The 21,292-nt window shown below is 33.0% G+C and overlaps 1 protein-coding gene across 2 annotated transcripts; it reads right to left on the reverse strand.

Annotated features, from left to right (window-relative positions):
* Nucleotides 1-216: 216 nt before the first annotated feature.
* Nucleotides 217-16,737, reverse strand: LOC128159054 (uncharacterized). 2 transcript variants are annotated; one of them, XM_052822094.1, is made up of 13 exons: nt 16,303-16,737; nt 11,768-12,039; nt 11,311-11,544; nt 10,436-10,669; nt 9,348-9,450; nt 8,017-8,204; nt 7,185-7,655; nt 6,732-6,988; nt 4,332-4,557; nt 3,869-4,000; nt 3,298-3,436; nt 1,563-1,804; nt 217-871 (listed from the first exon to the last, which is right to left on the reverse strand). In XM_052822094.1, the coding sequence occupies exons 1-13, from the start codon at nt 16,448-16,450 to the stop codon at nt 653-655; spliced, it is 2,865 nt and encodes a 954-aa protein (XP_052678054.1). In that variant the 5' UTR covers nt 16,451-16,737; the 3' UTR covers nt 217-652. The 2 variants fall into 2 exon arrangements, with proteins under 2 accessions (XP_052678054.1, XP_052678053.1); XM_052822093.1 differs by having other exon boundaries at nt 217-895.
* Nucleotides 16,738-21,292: the final 4,555 nt, after the last annotated feature.

Here is a 21,292-nt window from a genome sequence, read left to right on the forward strand (position 1 = left end):
CCCCAGCTGGATTGGAACTCATGACTTGCAGATTCGCATTTGTCTGTCTAACCCATTACGCTGTGCAGCTATATGAAATGTATGGAAAGAAATGATTCTTAAAGTTATACTTGATTGTATTGTTTATTCTTTAGGAATTACGTCACAATATGGAGGTGTCCCATACCACCTTAAATGCTGTCGTAGAAGCACAACTACTCATGGCCATTGACATAATATATTTAACAGCAGGTGTTTTGCAAGTTTCTTTGAAACATTTTATCTCGTTACAAAATCACAGTGATAAGAATGTCAAATGAAAAAATAAAACATCATCATAAGAAGAAAAAAGGTTAAATCACGACCGACTTAGCGTGAGTAACAAGTTGGATCCAAGTTATATTAACGCTAATTACAGAAACTGTCGAGAGTATTACATTATATAAGTAACAAATGTAATACACTGCTGATACTAAAATGGCACTATATATTGTCGTTGTTCGTGATTCTAGAGTTGATATGTCAAATATGAATTGAATCAAGATAGACAGAATGTTATTATAAATCAAAGGCAAATTTTTACCAAATCACCATATCTTGATTTCATATCGTAAAGGAGAGATAAATAATGGACGGATGTCACGTGATACAATTGAGGATCCTGATTGGACGCCTAGAAATTAGTTGCAGAGATCTCGCACAACTTCCAGTTGGACCCATTCTCCTCATTGGCTAGGAATATGATGACTTCCTCGCAGTTGGCGGGGGAGGGACATTTGCACCTGAACTGACAGGAAGAGAAGCTGTTGGCTACCGCGTTGTTGTCCGTCAAAGTGCAGAACTGGATGTTACCATGGAATTTTCCGACCGAACTGGATTCTGGGTAAGAAACCTGTAAAGATGCAGGTGTAGTCACCTGCAGTAAATATAAATGCCGTAATTTGGTACTTAACTTATCTACAGTAATCAAATACCTCTAAATATTTGAAATTACAGAAGTCCTTAAATATGTAATTCAAAACCATATACTGTGATTTGATCAAACAGCAAATGTTTGCTGTTTTAAATTTTATTAATATCTGTCTTTTATTTGTTATCCAATTTGAATCGACAAAAGCAAAATAAAAATGCCACAAAGCAACTTATTTAAATAAGTAAATAAACTAAATATATATGTACTCTGATTTCATGCGTTTGTTTATCGATTAAATGGATAAACGTTGATCATGTTCCTTAACATTTTGTCCGATGTTGCTATAATAATTCACAATTTGAGTCTTCTTTAACAAAATTACAGTTGCCTTTAGTTTCAGAAAAAAAACCCACAAAGAGTATTGAAAAACGCATGCTGGCATTATAATAAGATTTATTTTAATCGCAATCAGTTATTTAGTAACAGAATTACTTAAAACGAAGACTAAGCTACGTTATGTCAGACTTTAATCAGTTATGGAAAACCACTGGATGACACAAGCGCCATTTATCAATATTAAAGGAAAATACTTTGTTGTTTCAATTACAGGAGACTCTTTATAATGCACGCCATACATTATAATCAAGATAACTTAATAATCTTATTTCACCTGTAATACTCTGTTGTTGGAGTGCTTGGCACAGGATATACCCTCCCCGGTAATAACTATATCAAACTGTGAGGCACTAATTCCAAGAACCACTGATGTATTCATCCGCGTCCAGAACAACGGCGGTGTGTCACCCTGTACCGGAAGAGCAAAGCAGGTGTCGTTGTCACCGTCCAGAGCGATCGGGGTTTGACTTTTGAGCGCCCCGGTGTTATCGTTAAATATTTCCAGATAACCATCAACTACAAAACGATCAAAACTAGATACACTTAAAAAAAATTCAAGTAAGCGTGATACGTCTTAAAGTTTTATAAAAATAAGTAAGTCAAGTTAGTCACTGGCAACGCCAAACAAAAAGATACGACCACTGTGTGCTCGCTATACATGTACATGTAGCTAAGTACGAGGGTTGTCCCAAATAATGTAGACAGGACACATAACTTATAATTTGTTCACTGCAATTTCATTTCAAAACTTCTATGTTTTCTTCAATGACCCTTTGGCAAACAATACTGAAAAATTCAAATCTGTACTTTATTTATTTCTCGAGAAAATGAATAATTATTAACAAGTTTTGTCAGGCGGCGCAATGTGCGACGTCGAAAATTTCCAGTTTTACGTTGTTGCTAAACCCTCAACATCGTTTTACGACAACATTTACGTTTTATTTCCGAAAATGTCTTAGAAACAATATCATCTTTGAACATGTACCCTGAGTGCACATTCAACATATATTTCTAGTTTTTGTGTTTTTGTGTTTTTTTCAAAAATATTTTCTAAGTACAAACGATCTGTCGGCTCCAAACTTGTCCTGTATTACTTGTTGTCTAACTTCTTTCTTACCGAAATGTGTCGTTCTGGATTTTGATATCCATTGATATTGTTCGGGGTTTCTTTTTTCACTTATTGTCATCATACTTGTTCAAATATTTTCAATGTTGTTTAACTACTTATTCACAAAACGCATTTCTAATCGATTTTGTTAATTTCATTTTAATACTTCCAAAGCCGCTTAGGATTTATTTCATGGTTTTTACAAAATTGTATCAGTTACTGCTGCGCCGCCTTAAACGCTGACATCGTCACTTTATTACGAGTTAACTTTTCAACTTGTCACAAAACGCGCTATATAATATTTAAAAGTTTTGTTACAGCCAAAACATTTTCTGAGTAAATAATAGAATTAATATCAAATATCAATGTATGTTTTATTTGATTTTTTCATTCAAAAAGTACTTTTCCTCGCAATTTTCATTCCATTATGTTGATTTTAACTTTTTGTTTTTGGCATTGCGCCGCATGTCGAATTTCTGATCTAACATGCTTTCATTTCACGAATTTAATCGCAAACAATATTTGATTTTAAAACATTATTTGAATGCAAATTTCTTGAACCCTTTGTGGCACAAATTTCATCTTCCTTTGTCGTCGATTAACTGATCATGAATAACATGCACCACTTGTCTACGCTATTTTGGGACAACCCTCGTATATCCAAGATATCACGTCATTCTTTTATTTCCTCATTTTTTTTAACCCAAAAAATTTATTCGCTTTTGTTGAAACCCCCCCCCGAAAGACCATATATTTGTCGGTTTTGATGCCATATACATATATTTTTTTTAATTTTCGAAGCGTAATCGCTTTCCTGGAGTTATATGAATGCATCTGGAGTCTGTTAGGAACATAGAACAAGAGGGCACTGGTCTACCCAACCATGTTAATTTTAACGTACGTTTTGTGACCACCATTTCGTGGTTGACGTAGCAGCTGGCCTGGCACGTCTGGTTCGGGTGATTGGTCATGCCCACGTACTTGGTGATGAAGGGTTTGTCGATGTTGTACACCGAGGAATTCCCCACATCCGGAGTAAACTGTAAATAGAATTCAAGCCTTCATTAAACAAAAAAAAATAACCCATCTTTACTATGACATAAACACGTAGTTTGTCTTGTTATATATTTCATGACGTCGTTCTAATCGACAATTCGTCATCAAGGATGATAAATAGTCTTGGTAATATGATAGTCTTTTTCTATCTCTAGGCAAATAAGAGTATGATTAGTTTTTAAATAAATATTATTAGTACACGTATAAAGATGAAATAAATAATTACTGTAACATATTAATCATGCATGCAATGTTTACTTGTCAAGATAACACATATATGATCACTGAGGTACATATAAAAAGTTTAATATTATATTTTCTTACCAATGATAGCCTCTCTACCACTTAGTTAAAGGTTAAAAAGTAGATGTATTGGATTGAGGTAAAATATTAACTGGTATACATAGTTAACTCACGACAACAGGTTTGTCCTTGAACTCAATACCATCAAAACTGTACTCAATCCCTCTGACCCCTGGAAAATCTCCCACCAAGTCCGCGGGGTTGATGGCTACCCCCAGGACGCGGGCAAGTTCTGAATAGTGGTCCTGTAAAATTATATTAAAAAATGCTTGTCACTTAATATAAATAGATATAACGAACTCGAGAATGCTTGACTAATTTAAAGCTTCGATTTTTTTAATATCTTTTTTGCGTTGCTATTTTTCACGCATATAATTCATTGTAAAGCATAAAATTAATTTTAAATCAAAGAATCAAAGTATCTTTTAACAATCTCTGTATATCTAAAACTACAAAGGAACAAAACACTTGAGGTTTATTATTTATTGAATTGAACGGTAAATTTTCATACTTTTGCACCGTAGCTACTGACATGAAACGGAACGTTTATATTTGCTAAAATGGATTGAAACTTACAGGTGCCCGAATGCAGATTTTGTATTGTCCGACCCAGACTTGAGTGGTGCTGTAGCGGGAACCTAACCCAAACCATTCCTCGGTGGTGGAATTAACGTTAGTGTCATTCCGGATTCTAACCGTCATCCGGACCCGAACTTTATCCTCCTCAGTGTCATTGACGACTCCGAGGTTGCACATCACGGGGAAAACCACGTCAACTCTAGAGTAAGTCCCATCAGACAACCTTAAGGGAAATTTAACGATACTTTAACTTTAGAGTAAGTCCCATCAGACAACCTTAAGGGAAATTTAACGATACTTAAACTCTAGAGTAAGTCCCATCAGACAACTTTAAGGGAAATTTAACGACACGTCAACTCTAGAGTAAGTCCCGTCAGATAACCTTAAGAGAAATTTAACGATACTTTAACTCTAGAGTAAGTCCCATCAGACAACCTTAAGGGAAATTTAACGACACATCAACTCTAGAGTAAGTCCCGTCAGATAACCTTAAGAGAAATTTAACGATACTTTAACTCTAGAGTAAATCCCATCAGACAACCTTAATGGAAATTTAACGACACGTCAATTCTAGAGTAAGTCCCATCAGACAACCTTAAGGGAAATATAACGACACATCAACTCTAGAGTAAGTCCCATCAGACAACCTTAAGGGAAATATAACGACACATCAACTCTAGAGTAAGTCCCATCAGACAACCTTAAGGGAAATTTAACGACACATCAACTCTAGAGTAAGTCTCATCAGACAACCTTAAGGGAAATATAACGACACATCAACTCTAGAGTAAGTCCCATCAGACAACCTTAAGGGAAATTTAACGACACATCAACTCTAGAGTAAGTCTCATCAGACAACCTTAAGGGAAATATAACGACACATCAACTCTAGAGCAAGTCCCATCAGACAACCTTAAGGGAAATTTAACGACACATAAACTCTAGAGTAAGTCCCATCAGACAACCTTAAGGGAAATTTAACGATACTTTAACTATAGATTAAGTTCCATCAGAAAACTTTAAAGAAAACATAAGTCCATGTCAATTCCAGAATAAGCCTCATCAAACAGCTTAAAAGAAAACAAGTCCATGACAACTCTAAAATAAGTCCCATCAGAAAACCCTATAGAGAAAATTAAATATAAGAACACCAATTCAAGAACAGTCCCACCAAACAGCCTAAAGGAATATGTATAAGGATAAGCTAAAAATACAAATAGATAGATAGATGATAGATAGATAGATAGATAGATAGATAGATAGATAGATAGATAGATAGATAGATAGATAGAATTCCGTCTTCAAACTTATCGAGTGATTTTAAAATTATTGATTTGCTTGTTGATATAGTAAACATTTATTATTTTATTATTTAAAAAAAAAATCGCTACAGACATTGATTTTATAAGCCAAGCAAACATTCTTCTTTAGTACTTTGATTCAAGTATTCAGTATTTTTTAATCTATATACATGTATACATGCCATGCCTTTTGATTTTTAATACATTTTATAAGATGAACTATATTCAATATTTCAATAATCTATATATTTTTATATACCATAATTTTTAACCATGACGCCTTTACTAAAGGAAAAATATTGATGTTGCTTCAGATCCGTTAGTTCTTGACAAATTGATCTATATTCTTATCAGTCAGTTTTAATGTAAATATTTGCTTGTTCAAGGTTATTTTAGAATCTCTCACTTAGAACTCTGGTCGGTATTTAGGATTATTGATCAATCTTTATTGTACCATCACCCGAACTAAGCATTAAAATTTACGAAATAAGTCACCAGTAACATTGAGTTTCCAATGATGTACATTGACTGTCTGCTCTGTTACGTTTTTTCCCCACCAGCTTTTGAATCTAATCTAATTCCGTAGTAATTTTAGATCTAGAACGCACTGTGGCTACGCACTTTAAAAAACTGCACACTTAATTTTTTTTTCAAAGTACCCAAATTTGGGACCAAGCTAACTCACTTTGATTTTTTTTCAAAGTGCACGCTTTATAACGGCACATCAATATGATTTAATGTCAACACTTAACGCACTTTGAAAAAAAAAATGTTTAAATCACCATTCTGGGGTTCGATTTTTAATTAGTCGATAGTTTGATGATTTGTAAACATCAATGAATATGACTTACCGTTTTTGAGAACGGGGAAAGGGGGGGGGGGGGGTAGTAACACCTAAAGATAAAGATACGATTCAATTCCCAGTACATTCAATTTGATTGTAAATTTTTTCAAGTTGCGTTGATTTGGTCCCAAAATTAACGTATTTTGAATTTTTTTAAAGAATTTTTAATGAATTTTTTAAATTGTTCAAAGTGCGTTATAACAATGTACTTTCAATGACCTCCTCACAATAAGTAGTTAGGTTAATTCTTACGTTGTGACATTGGTTGCCTCCGTTATTGTTTTGTTGGAGATACACTTCAGATTCGATCCGATCTTGACGACCTCGTACCCACAGATGACAAAGAAGGACTCAGATTCGTTAGTGGGCACGGCAAGCTCTACGTTTACGCGCCCCGGATTCTTGTTTCTCTCTGTTGTGATATCCAGGAAGAATTCGAACACAGATCCCCTTGTCAAGCAGTTTCCGGTGCAGTTGTGATAGAAATCGAAAACGTAGTTAACAGGAGCCTACAGAAATGGTAGAGAGTTAAAGATAGTAATTTTTTTTTTTTTTTTTACAAAGTTGACCCCTGAATATTGTAGTGTACATGTATCTTAGTAAAATTCGACCAAGCCAATTTCTTACTCGTAGCTCAAATAACATTGCACAGTATCCACATATGTTAAAAAAGAGCGGATCAGCCATTTTAAACGAGCCACTTACATCGGGTTGATTTTCACACGAGATGTCGAGCACCGTAGTCTCATCCATCGTTGTCGTGTGACCAGTAAGCCCAATTTTCACTTTGTATGCGTCCCCCGTCACTGCATATCCTGGTAACGGCACCAAAACTACCTTCACAGTGATTGTGCTATTCCCGCCAAGGTCTGTCATGGTACCAAAGTTAGTGATGTTAAACTCCATACTCCCGGAGTTGTCTACGGCAGTGTTAAGTGTAGTACTGGTAGTGGTAAAGTTGACCTCGCTGCAGAGAACATTACTTCCGGTCTCCAAAACCTCCATATGGGCAACCATGACCCCCGATGGTTTGATGTTGTTCGAGTCCACCACTTCCACGTTGAAAGAGAACGCTGTAAGTCCCGTCTCAGCAGTGCTGATGTTGACAGTGAACTCATTCATCGCGCCGACGCATGCCGTTGTATTCACGTCACCAATGTTAAGTGACATAGCCGACTAAAACGAATATGGAAATCAATTAAAAAATGGAGATGTATTTTGAATATGGGATGCTCATACATGTATAAAAAAAACGCTTTTAACGGAATGAATCATTATTTATCCGACAGATGTTATTTCATCTTAAATGTACCAAAGCAAGGATCTGTAAAAAAAAATTGTATTACGTAATTTAGACCTCTAGGGATAAAAAATCTTAAAAAAGATAATTATTTTTATGTAAACATCATTATTAAAACGTTTTTGAAACGTAAATCAAACAGTATAGAAATATTTTCGGGGCTCTGTGAGTATTTTGTTGCAGCAATGGATTAGAATTTGTCAGGCAGAGTTGATTTATTCGGTGAGATGGGTTTACCAATGATCCCGAGGGAGCATTTGCTGTTATGTTGAAGTATGAGACCCACACTTCCGCTGCATCCACCTCAATCCCGAACCCGACCGGATAAATATCTCCCTCTACAGCATCCGAAGTCATGGTTATTATGGCTTCGAATTCGATTCTGTCGTCTGCTGTACTCGTGGATGGAGACGTTGAAAGCGATTCTGTATTCCAAGAAAAAAAACGCAACCCAGGATTATTATAATCGATGGTATTCAATCGACCCGGTCTGCATATGTAAATGTCTGCAGTTATATTCTGTGAAAGTCGAGTCTCATCAAATATTCCATTATCTGTGTTTGCTTTCAATATCAGTGCTACATTTAAGAAAAGGGTAGAATATTGAATATTTTTCGTACTTGTGCGGTTTGTATTATTCATTAGAATTTGTTTTCGATATTTAAAACCTGGAAAAGATGCCATTGATTTAAGACTACAAAAACTGAAAAACAATGTATGAAGGAAATCAGACTTGGAACCTTTTTAAAAAAGACGGAAAATAAAAAGAAGCAAATACGATTAACGATACATACGAGTTCTAACTCGAAGTTTTATTTTATACAGTTTTGACAAAATTCAATGGTAGTAGTGTAAGTAAAAGCACAGAAATAGATCATGTACAAGACTGTTTTTTTTTGTATCGTGATCTTTTTTTTTTTTTATATTAACGAAGCATTCCTTGGACAACCTTTCTTGGTTGCAGATGATGTTTGCAATAAGAAGAACATACCAAAAATGATCAACTGTAATAATAGATGTCAATGAAAATATAGTTATTCAAACTATTGCAGTTCAATTTCACTGTCCGGAATATGCAGGTAACTATTTCAGGAGCCCAAGAAACATCAAATGCGAATCAATATAAAAAAGAACTCTTGATTTTGCAAATTTAAAATAGACAGGACACCAAAATCTACAATTTAATGAAAAAGCCAATCAGAAGACAAATTTGCAACACGTAATTATAATAAAATATGTGTGCATTTGCATTTCTGCATGAGTATATATGTCGTGTTTTGTAAGGACAATTGATTGGATATACATTGTTGATTTGTACTTTGTGTCATTTGGTTTAGGTTGATGATAGCTATTAATGTGATTTAGGATAGGTTGTACCTTTGTCAGTATTTTAGTGTAGTTTTGTAAAGGATGTACTTTTGTTAGTCTTGAGTGTAGTTATGTAAAGGTTGTACCTTTGTTCGCGTTTTAGTGTAATTTAGTAAAGGTGGTACCTTTGTTAGTGTTTAGTATAATTTAGTAAAGGTTGTACCTTTGTTAGTGTTTAGTATAATTTAGTAAAGGTATACCTTTGTTTGTGAGAGTCGTTGGAAGAGCCACTCGGACCCGTCTACTTCCGGACCAGCTCGTGTTACACAGGACCCCCGTCGATGTAATTTTGGACAAGTCAACCTGAAAGGCATTATTGTCACTTATTTTTTTCCCATGGTAATTTTCTCGCAGCAATGTTAAGGCGTCCCGACGCTAAAATACGGCTGGAAAACAATATTATTTGAATCATCGCAAAAATACTTCGACAGGGACAGGGGGTATTTCTTAAAATTGATGTTACATTTATTGGCATCGATGTTAAACATTTTATTTGATGCATTTTTATGACGTCATATGTACTTTGTAATCACGTGACGGACGAATCCTAATATTGCAAATGATCTATTTAAATCGCATCGGCGCAGGTGATTAATTACATTAAATTATACATTTTTAAAGAAAAAACCTTTGTTAAGTCATATACTTTGAAGTTATTGCTTGGGAAAGAAAAAGATATTTCGTTTATGGAAGATATTGTTGAAACATTCCACAAAATCATCAATTTAATGCACATTTTTACTAATCAAAAGCGATTTACAAAAAAATGGGGTAAATCCATAGGTTTCCCAAGCACGATTCACGTTGGTACCTATATTCTCTACCAATATTACGTAAAATATTCTAAAATTGTGTTGATCTTTCACCTGCGCCAAGCTGGTTTTTACATGCATTAAAAGTTCTTCATTCAGTTGTTTACATGTAGCAGGGAGAATCTCTAAACCACTAGTTTATAAATAGTCTTTTACTTAAAACGAAACTTTAAAACTGCCGATTATTTGATACTGGTTTTTAATATGAATGAATTCTGTACGTCTAGCATTAACGGCAGCATCTATGTAAAGGAAACTTGCAGTATTATACTGGTTTGATATAATTCACTTTTAACGTTAAGATACATTCCCTGACAACTATCGACAGGAATGCAGATCGTGACGTCAAAGTTAATTATGACGTCATATCGTGTGAAGTACAGACAAGTGACTTTCTACATATCGCTGACAAATCCATCGGGAAGCCTTAACATGCCCGCGCTCTTATTAGGATGACGTATTCAATGAAAACAAACCTGTGGCGCCACAGTTGTTCCATCAAAGTTTTGCCCTATCGCCTTGACCCTTAGTGACACCATTTGGAGATGGTTGTTATTAGGGTCGCTATGGAGACTGAACGCCTCTGCCGCCATGTCTGGACTTGGGTAAGGCATCCATGTTTCGAACAACACCGTCAGTTTCTCCCCTTTATCCATTGAAGTAGCGCTGGCGGGAGACGTCAAGTTGTACGTGGGGGTTTTAGTGAGAGTCTTCAAGAGAAAAAATAAATACGTTTGATTTGAATGTCAAATATTACTGTGTAAAGTGGTTTTTTTTTTAAATTTTGCAATGATGCAACAATGATTTAGAGTGAATGATTTTTGCTCAATAACCTGATAGAAGAACATACCATGCACGGATCTAGGGAATGGTTTGAAACTTCTTTCTTAACTTTTAATTTAGACGCAAAAAAGCCCGGATTTATATACGGTATCTACTGCTATATATTGCATTCAGGATCGACTCGCTGTTCTTATATCACAAAACATCCGACCTTTCAAATACAAGTAAACTTGCAATCCTCATGCACTGATCTAGAAAAAAAGGGGGGTCCGATATTTGGATTTACCACCATCAAAAATTTAAAACTTAGTTAATTTGAAAGGTAAAGTTATTGAAAAAAGGCATTGGAAGCCTCTTGGCAAACAAGTTTTTCTCGGAATCACACATCCACCTCCCCTGGAAAAATATTTGGTTCCATGCTTTGTCCGTTTACGACTGGATACCCGTCCTGTGTGATACTACATAGTTTCTACATTTACCTCGTACCTACACGTACAGTACAGGGGCGGCTGTCCACCTGACCTACATGATTCTAAATAGTTCTGTTCTACATACATCCATTACTTACAGGGGCGGCTGTCTTCATAGTGTATGAGACCTGTCCTATCCACACGTTGTAACTGTTGTTGTACTCTATCCCCGCGCTCACCCAGTGCGTGGCGCCATCTGTCAGGCCGTCCACCGAGACCACGAAGGCCTCGTACTCAATCACCAGGTTGTTCTCGGCGTCTGCGGTGTTGGTGTTGGCGTTATTCACGTCAGAAAAGTTGTACACTCCACGAGTGTAGATTTTGAAGGCGGCCTGGGAGAGAAAAAAATCTATTTATAGAAACAAAACCAAAATCGAAAAATTCTTTAGAAATAAATAATAAAATAATAAAGAATCAATACACAGCAAATACCAAATAAAAAAAATAATTAATGATTAAAAAAAACCCAAGTCACAAAACATGCCAAAATAAAAAAAAAACATGTTATTATTTGTTTTAGAGAATTCGTGAAGATGAACAGAAAAAACAACTAACGTCCTTGGATTCCTCAGAAGGGTGATAGACCAGCTTCGTGTTTGGATCGATGTCGAGGTTAGCTCCCCTTGTCATATTGACCGAACCAACCGCCATGATGGTAACGTTAGTGGAGGGGAGGATCTCCACAATGACACCACTAGTGACCCCTGCTGGGAACCCCACGGTCAGAGTGAATGCGACCTTTGACCCCAAGAAGAGGTCTGTGACCGCGGAGTATTCGGCCTTGACCGCAACGCCGGGGGTGAGAGCCGCAGGAGCTGCGGCGTGACCTGTAGACAATGAAAATTCCTCACTGCAAAATTGCATTGTCGTATAATTAAAGGTTCACCCCATAAAATGGTCCGGGGCAGACCTGTAATGTCACTTATAGGCCTTTGCGGTGGAAAGTTCCGGCCCATTTAAGAACAGGTCTACCTTCATGGGTTATGTATTTCATTTTTATGATTTGATTCCGAATCTGTGCATTTCATTTTTTGTATAATGATACTTTAATTACAATGCTTTGTACAAATTACATGTATGACTTATTAGATTTACTGTATTTGATTTGGTATCTGTAGTGACGCCGCATACTGTCTTGATTTGTACAGACTAGCAATTAATCAAAAAACATTAAAATGAAAAGAATGATTTTCTCTCGAATTTCAATTTAAATTTCTTATTATATGCCTTAACAAAAATGACAAACTGTAAAGCAATTTCAGGGGTAGGATGAAATGTGTTTTATGTTCAAACACATTAAGACTTGAGTTTCAGAACGGTGGTTGACTTATTGATTCAAACAGCTCTACTGAAGAGGTCGTCAGAAGCCTAATGCCGGACCGGGTGTTATTTGAAAATAGACCTTGACTTGATGTGGATCGAAGACCAACCATTCAATGAAATACTTGACAACAGGGCACATAATGTTAGTTTTGGGGTCTTAAACTCATAAGTCACTTTTTTATGGTTGTAAACTGTATATTATGAAGAAAGCAATGTTTCGATGCGATATTTTTATTGCCCGATGTCATCGACTTTCTTTCTAACTTTACAATATGCATTAAAAAAAATACTAAACACAAAATTGTTCAATGTCAGGAACATAAAAACTCAAATCATTTTTTTTCAACTCAAATCTTATGCATTATTTAGAGTATGACCGTTTGTGTGTTGTAGGTGTGTGTTTTACATAAAAATTATGATTAATATGTTAAATGTGTATAAAAGTCAGAGAGCTTTGGACTCAATGCGAGGATTTGGAGGTTTCTCGATATAATAGACTAGACTAATTGTTATATAGCTTCTTTAAAAGAAGATGGGTGGATAAGGCGTGTGAAATGCCCATACACGGTTGGACAAGCTACTGAAAAATTAAAGTATCAATAAATCTGATATATTTTTAAAAAATCATTTAAAACATAATACATTTAACATATCATTGATTTTTAACCTATAAACATGTTCAATACTTGAAATATGTTGACTCAAACAGGCGTATACGTATCAAAACCTGCAAATACTGTAATTTTTTAGAACTTCAAGGCAACAAAAACGTGGAGAGATGACCCACTACACATTAAAAATATCATTTTGTATGTCAACAATTGAACGTTTTGAAAAAATAATACAAGTCCGTAAACTCGCGGTCAAAGTTTCTCATAATATTTAAACAGCCTACTTTGTTATGTCTGAAATGGCTCAGTGGTTAGAGTACCCGACATAAGCTAACCTTAAATATATAAGGTTTTTATGTTATGGATTCGATACCGCAAAAATTTCTGGCAATATTTTTTTTCTTGTTAAATATATTAAAAACTGATTAAATTTAGAAATTATGCGTTTGCAAACTTGTATTATAATATATTTGAATAGATTTTATTGGGAAAAATATAAATTCAAAATTGTATTTCACTACTAAACCGAATGGGCATTTGCGCCATCTTACTCCCCCATCTTCAAATTTGTAAATATGATAATAGCAGAAGCTAATTGGTGAACACAATGTTTAGATTTAATTTTTTTTCTTTAACAGAAGAAAACAAAGAAGTGATGCGATGGTATGCAGGGCTGGGGGGAAACGAACAGTAAATGTGGAATCAAAGTAAATAGTAAGAAAAAGGAACATGTATGTCAGTATTAGCAGAAAAAAGTGTTCATGAAATAGTAATCCCCCAGAGTGAGGTTGCAAAAATAAAATTGTTCTAATTTTCATGCCAATAGATAAAAACTATTAAATTGCAAAAAAGGTAGGGAAAAAGCTTGCTGATCCAAGGAGGATTTATGTCTGCAATTGTTTCAATTTAGTATTTTAGATGTAAAAAAAAAGAAAATCAGAAAATTATCAAAATAGCGAAAGACCTTTTGTCCTAAAGTGGTATACGAACTCTTTCAGTACAATTATAATAGCTCCAAAAACTCTGGGGTTTTTTTAAACACAAACTTGGATCTTTTTTGTCGGATTGGTTCCACATCCAGGAAAGACTGTTTCTCCTAAAGGACACAAGGAAAGTGCAATTCGAAATTTTTTAAACGTTGTTTAATCCATTGCTTTTGCAAAGCAACATTCAAGTAAATTTTGAAATGTTTTACCAAAAATATGCATTTGATATGAAATTAAAAGCTTATTCGATACATCATTGTTTTGGTTTAACGACCGACGTTTTTAGTATGCATCTTATTTGTAATTGCAGAGCAATTAAGAGAGTGCTTTGACCTGAATCAAGTAAAATTGTTGAATATCAAAGCTCCATTTTTTTATGGCACGTAATGCGCATTGATTAGTGCGCGGAATTATCATAAAGCATTTCCGGTAGTCTCACTGAATTGATCTAATCTGGTTCATATATATGCGTTAACCAAACACACTATGTGTGTGACGTGTTAACGTTGACTGAAAAAAAAATATCGAAAACAGTTCTTGCTCTTTGATTATTAAAGAGTAGTATATATATATATATATATATATATATATATATATATATATATATATATATATATATATATATATATATATATATATATATATATATATATATATATCTTGATTTAAAAAATGTTGATATTTGAAGAAAAAACCACAAGAAAGCAGCACTGAGTCATGCCAAAATCTATCTGTGAAATTTAGCTGTTTTACAAGAATGTACTGTCTTTACCAATCTTAAGTTTATGAATATCATCTTTAACATACTATCGTAAAAAAAATATCAGAAACCATTTGCTATCAATATGTTTCTCTTCAAAAATTGGTGTTTATCACACAATTTAAAAATCTGTTGAAAGTCTCCGATTACAAATGAAAATGCTTCAATCTGATCGTAGTTAAACATGAGTGTTTTTTTTAACAAAAAAAATAACTTAACTCTTTTAAACAATAAGAAAATGCATCGATGAATATATACTGGCATCTGGTGAATTGTACTGCAAAAAATGTAGTTAGAAAATATCCGAATATGATCATGTATCAATAAAGAATGGAATTTGAATCGATCTAAAACTTCAGGGAAATTGTTTTTCGAGATCAATTGCTTTTATATTTAAAACTCTCTTTCATACTCTCCTGCTTGAATGTACCCGATTTGTAATATCAGATATCTAGCATGCATAAAATTCTGACCTTTAAACAATAAATAAATGAGTTACAAAAAAATTGCACCACTTTAACAAAAATTAAATAATTGATTTTTTGAAAAGGATGCGTAAGTTTTGCACAGGCAACAATTTACAGATCCAAATCGGATGCTTCAACTGACTTGGCTGAGCAAGGTGTTGGCTAAATGATGACATTTTTGAGTAAATAAATTAATGTTGAGATTTCATATTCCCCTTTTCACTCGTCTATACTATATCTTTTATTTCGGAGAGGGGGGATATCCCCCCTCTCCCCCTAAAAAAAAACTCTTTTTGTTTAGAATACAAATATATTGTTCATCTGAATAGACAATCTGTGCATTTATCATAAACGTTACATAATAATATTTTCATAATCTTATGTAAAAACAATTAATTCGTCCGTCGTCTTTTATAACAAGCCCGGTTCAGAAAAAAACCCATTCACGCGGTAACCAATAGTGATCGAACTAGAATTATTTTTCTATTAACATCGTAGCAATGATTTCAAAGCGAGTCTAAAAGTATATATTGATTGAACGAGAAAAATGGCAAGCCTTGATTGTAATGATAACGATACAATCTGAAACAATGAAAATTAATGTACGCTAAGTTTGAGCGTAAAGACAGTGTGGGTCTTCATAATACCTAAATGCTCTCAAGGACCGATAGCAGACTTAAACGATTGCATGCATTACATGTAATTAATGGCTCAAAAATATATTTTTGTAATGCAGGTTACTAGACATCCAGCATTGATATTGAAGACGTAAATTAAACACTAATTAATTTCTAATCATTTAAAAAAATGCAATTTTTTATTATACCTATACGAACTTTAAATCTAAATGAATTTGGAGAGAGAGAGAGAGAGAGAGAGAGAGAGAGAGAGAGAGAGAGAGAGAGAGAGAGAGAGAGAGAGAGAGAGATTAAAAAAATCTTACTTGGTTGGATAAAAACGAACGCCACACTGAAGACAACAATATATCGGAGGAACATATTTGGCGCTGGCGACACCTCCGATTGTCTCCTTGTCGTCTGTTTGGAACGATGTTGCCTGCTAAAAGTGAACTCAGGTGATGAATTATACATGTCGCTTCAGAAGTTTGAAATCCTAAAAAAATCAATAGAAATTGATCAATTGGCAAAAATGCTGAAGATCAGAAAGCCGCCATAAATATCACGGGCAGTGATGTGTAGGAATGGTTTTGCTAGAAAATTTGTTAAAACATCTAAATTATCCATGAAGAATTAATATCCATCGATCTGTGGTAAGTTTTGACATTCAATGCAGGGTGTAGTTCGATGCACAATGCTGTTCTAGAAATAAACAATGGAAGCTAATATCAGAATGGAGACGAATGCAATGAGCCTCAGGCATCGACACACAGATCGACTCGACTCATAAGTTCCACTGTTGATGCAGTTTAAATATTTGTATCAATTTCCCGACAATTTCACTACCGTAAGAATCTCCGTGTAAACTGCAACGATTAATAATTTGTGTACCAATATTAAGTGCCAATCAACAGACAGACATGTCACCTCTCTATCTGAACTCTCAGATTTCTACATGTATATGAAATATACATTTTATTTATATACATATATTCAACAAAGAAAAAAACCCCAGGAAAATGTAAAAAGAAATAATAAGAAAATAAACACAAGGCAAACCCACATCATGTTTGATAAAAGAATTCATGTAAGGGGCCTGATTGGAAATGTTTGAGACATTTACTGCTGATGAACAACTATACATTCCATGAAAATTCATCAGAATGTTCTATATTAGAATTGATGAAAATAGTCAGTGACATCACTAGGTCATTCTTGGTAGGCAGGCAAACGTGCATTTATCAGGCGCTCCGAGTTAGTTATGTTTTATACCTATCCATCTATTAGGTATATGGTTATACCTTTCCATTAGTTAGTTATGTTTCATACCTATCCATTAATTAGTACTGTTTCATACCTTTCCATTAGTTAGTTATGTTTCATACTTATCTATTAATTAGTACTGTTTCATACCTTTCCATTAGTTAGTTATGTTTCATACCTATCCATTAGTTAGTTATGTTTCATACCTATCCATTAATTAGTACTGTTTCATACCTATCCATTAGTTAGTACTGTTTCATACCTTTCCATTAGTTAGTTATGTTTCATACCTTTCCATTAGTTAGTACTGTTTCATACCTATCCATTAGTTAGTACTGTTTCATACCTATCCATTAGTTAGTTATGTTTCATACTTATCCATTAATTAGCACTGTTTCATACCTATCCATTAGTTAGTAATGTTTATACCTATCCATTAGTTAGTTATGTATTATACTTATCCATTAGTTGGTAATGTTTTATACCTATCCATTAGTTAGTTATGTATTATACTTATCCATTAGTTGGTAATGTTTTATACCTATCCTTTAGTTAGTTATGTTTTATACCTATCCATTAGTTGGTAATGTTTTATACCTATCCATTAGTTAGTTATGTTTTATACCTATCCATTAGTTAGTAATGTTTATACCTATCCATAAGTTAGTTATGTATTATACTTATCCATTAGTTGGTAATGTTTTATACCTATCCTTTAGTTAGTTATGTTTTATACTTATCCATTCGTTAGTAAAGTTTATAACTATCCATTAGTTAGTTATGTATTATACTTATCCATTAGTTGGTAATGTTTTATACCTATCCATTAGTTAGTTATGTTTTATACCTATCCATTAGTTAGTAATGTTTATACTTATCCATTAGTTAGTTATGTTTTATACCTATCCATTAGTTAGTTATGTTTTATACCTATCCATTAGTTTGTTATGTTTTATCGTTATCCATTAGTTAGTAATGTTTTATACCTATCCATTAGTTAGTTATGTATTATACTTATCCATTAGTTAGTTATGTATTATACTTATCCATTAGTTGGTAATGTTTTATACCTATCCTTTATTTAATTAGTAAAGTTTATAACTATCCATTAGTTAGTTATGTATTATACTTATCCATTAGTTGGTTATGTTTTATACCTATCCATTAGTTAGTTATGTTTTATACCTATCCATTAGTTAGTAATGTTTATACCTATCCATTAGTTAGTTATGTACAGTAAAACACGGTTTTAGCGAACACGCTTATTATGAATTGACGCTTACAGCGAAGTGAATTTCATTCCCCAAGACTCTTTTTCATGTTGTAAACTTGACGGATATAACGAATTACGCTTATAACGAAGTTAAATTGTCCGTCCCTGCGACTTCGTTATAAGCGTGTTTTACTGTATTATACTTATCCATTAGTTAGTTATGTATTATACTTATCCATTAGGTAGTTATGTTTTATCGTTATCCATTAGTTAGTAATGTTTATACCTATCCATTAGTTAGTTATGTATTATACTTATCCATAAGTTGGTAATTTTTTATACCTATCCATTAGTTAGTAATGTTTATACCTATCCATTAGTTAGTTAGGTATTATACTTATCCATTAGTTAGTTATGTATTATACTTATCCATTAGGTAGTTATGTTTTATACTTATCAATTAGTTAGTAATGTTTATGCCTATCCATTAGTTAGTTATGTATTATACTTATCCATTAGGTAGTTATGTTTTATACTTATCCATTAGTTAGTAATGTTTTATATCTATCCATTAGTTAGTAATGTTTATACCTATCCATTAGTAAGTTAGGTATTATACTTATCCATTAGTTAGTTATGTTTTATACTTATCCATTAGGTAGTTATGTTTTATATCTATCCATTAGTTAGTAATGTTTATACCTATCCATTAGTTAGTTATGTATTATACTTAACCATTAGTTAGTTATGTAATATACTTATCCATTAGGTAGTTATGTTTATACCTATCCATTAGTTAGTAATGTTTTATATCTATCCATTAGTTAGTAATGTTTATACCTATCCATTAGTTAGTTATGTATTATACTTATCCATTAGTTAGTTATGTTTTATACTTATCCATTAGTTAGTAATGTTTATACCTATCCATTAGTTAGTTATGCATTATACTTATCCATTAGTTGGTAATGTTTTATACCTATCCATTAGTTAGTTATGTATTATACTTATCCATTAGTTGGTAATGTTTTATATCTATCCATTAGTTAGTAATGTTTATACCTATCCATTAGTTAGTTATGTATTATACTTATCCATTAGTTGGTAATGTTTTATACCTATCCATTAGTTAGTAATGTTTTATACCTATCCATTAGTTAGTAATGTTTTATACCTATCCATTAGTTAGTTATGTTTTATACCTATCCAGTTGTTAGTTATGTATTATACTTATCCATTAGTTAGTAATGTTTATACCTATCCATTAATTAGTACTGTTTATACCTATCCATTAGTTAGTTATGTTTCATACTTATCCATTAGTTAGTACTGTTTTATACCTATCCATTAGTTAGTTATGTATTATACTTATCCATTAGGTAGTTATGTTTTATACTTATCCATTAGTTAGTAATGTTTTATATCTATCCATCAGTTAGTAATGTTTATACCTTTCCATTAGTTAGTAATGTTTATACCTATCCATTAGTTGGTAATGTTTTATACCTATCCAGTTGTTAGTTATGTATTATACTTATCCATTAGTTAGTAATGTTTATACCTATCCATTAATTAGTACTGTTTATACCTATCCATTAGTTAGTTATGTTTCATACTTATCCATTAGTTAGTACTGTTTTATACCTATCCATTAGTTAGTTATGTATTATTCTTATCCATTAGGTAGTTATGTTTTATACTTATCCATTAGTTAGTAATGTTTTATATCTATCCATCAGTTAGTAATGTTTATACCTTTCCATTAGTTAGTAATGTTTATACCTATCCATTAGTTAGTTAGGTATTATACTTATCCATTAGGTAGTTATGTTTTATACTTATCCATTAGGTAGTTATGTTTTATATCTATCCATTAGTTAGTAATGTTTATACCTATCCATTAGTTAGTTATGTATTATACTTATCCATTAGTTAGTTATGTATTATACTTATCCATTAGGTAGTTATGTTAATACCTATCCATTAGTTAGTAATGTTTTATACCTATCCATTAGTTAGTAATGTTTATACCTATCCATTAGTTAGTTATGTTTTATACCTATCCAGTAGTTAGTTATGTATTATACTTATCCATTAGTTAGTAATGTTTATACCTATCCATTAATTAGTACTGTTTATACCTATCCATTAGTTAGTTATGTTTCATACTTATCCATTAGTTAGTACTGTTTTATACCTATCCAGTAGTTAGTTATGTATTATACTTATCCATTAGTTAGTAATGTCTATACCTATCCATTAATTAGTACTGTTTATACCTATCCATTAGATAGTTATTTATTATACTTATCCATTAGTTAGTAATGTTTTATATCTATCCATTAGTTATTTATGTTTCATACCTATCCATTAATTAGGTATATGGTGATACCTTTCCATTAGTTAGTACTGTTTCATATCTATCCATTAATTAGTACTGTTTCATACCTATCCAATAGTGAGTTATGTTTTATACCAATCATAATAATTTATACAAATCCATTAGTAAGTTATGTCCGTAAATTCAAAAGAAATCGTTGTATACCTATCTAGAACTAGGCAGCAGATATATTTCCGTATGTTATTATCTTATATACCAATCCACAGTTAAGTACTGCAGTCGATAACAAACTGATTGATACGAAATATTCAACAGATGTGAATAAATATAGGGAATCTCATGACTTTTAAAGAAAGTTGTTAATTGAATATGGTGTCTGTATTTGTCATCGTATCTTCCTTACATAACTACTGGTCTTCGTATTCTAAGGAATGAAAATCCTTTTTTCAAAGAACCCTGCATATTGTAATGTGCTCATTTTAGAGAGTAAAATTACGTA

Source organism: Crassostrea angulata, chromosome 8 (genome assembly GCF_025612915.1).
Source record: "Crassostrea angulata isolate pt1a10 chromosome 8, ASM2561291v2, whole genome shotgun sequence".
In the NCBI taxonomy this organism is placed as follows: Eukaryota; Metazoa; Mollusca; class Bivalvia; order Ostreida; family Ostreidae; genus Magallana; species Magallana angulata.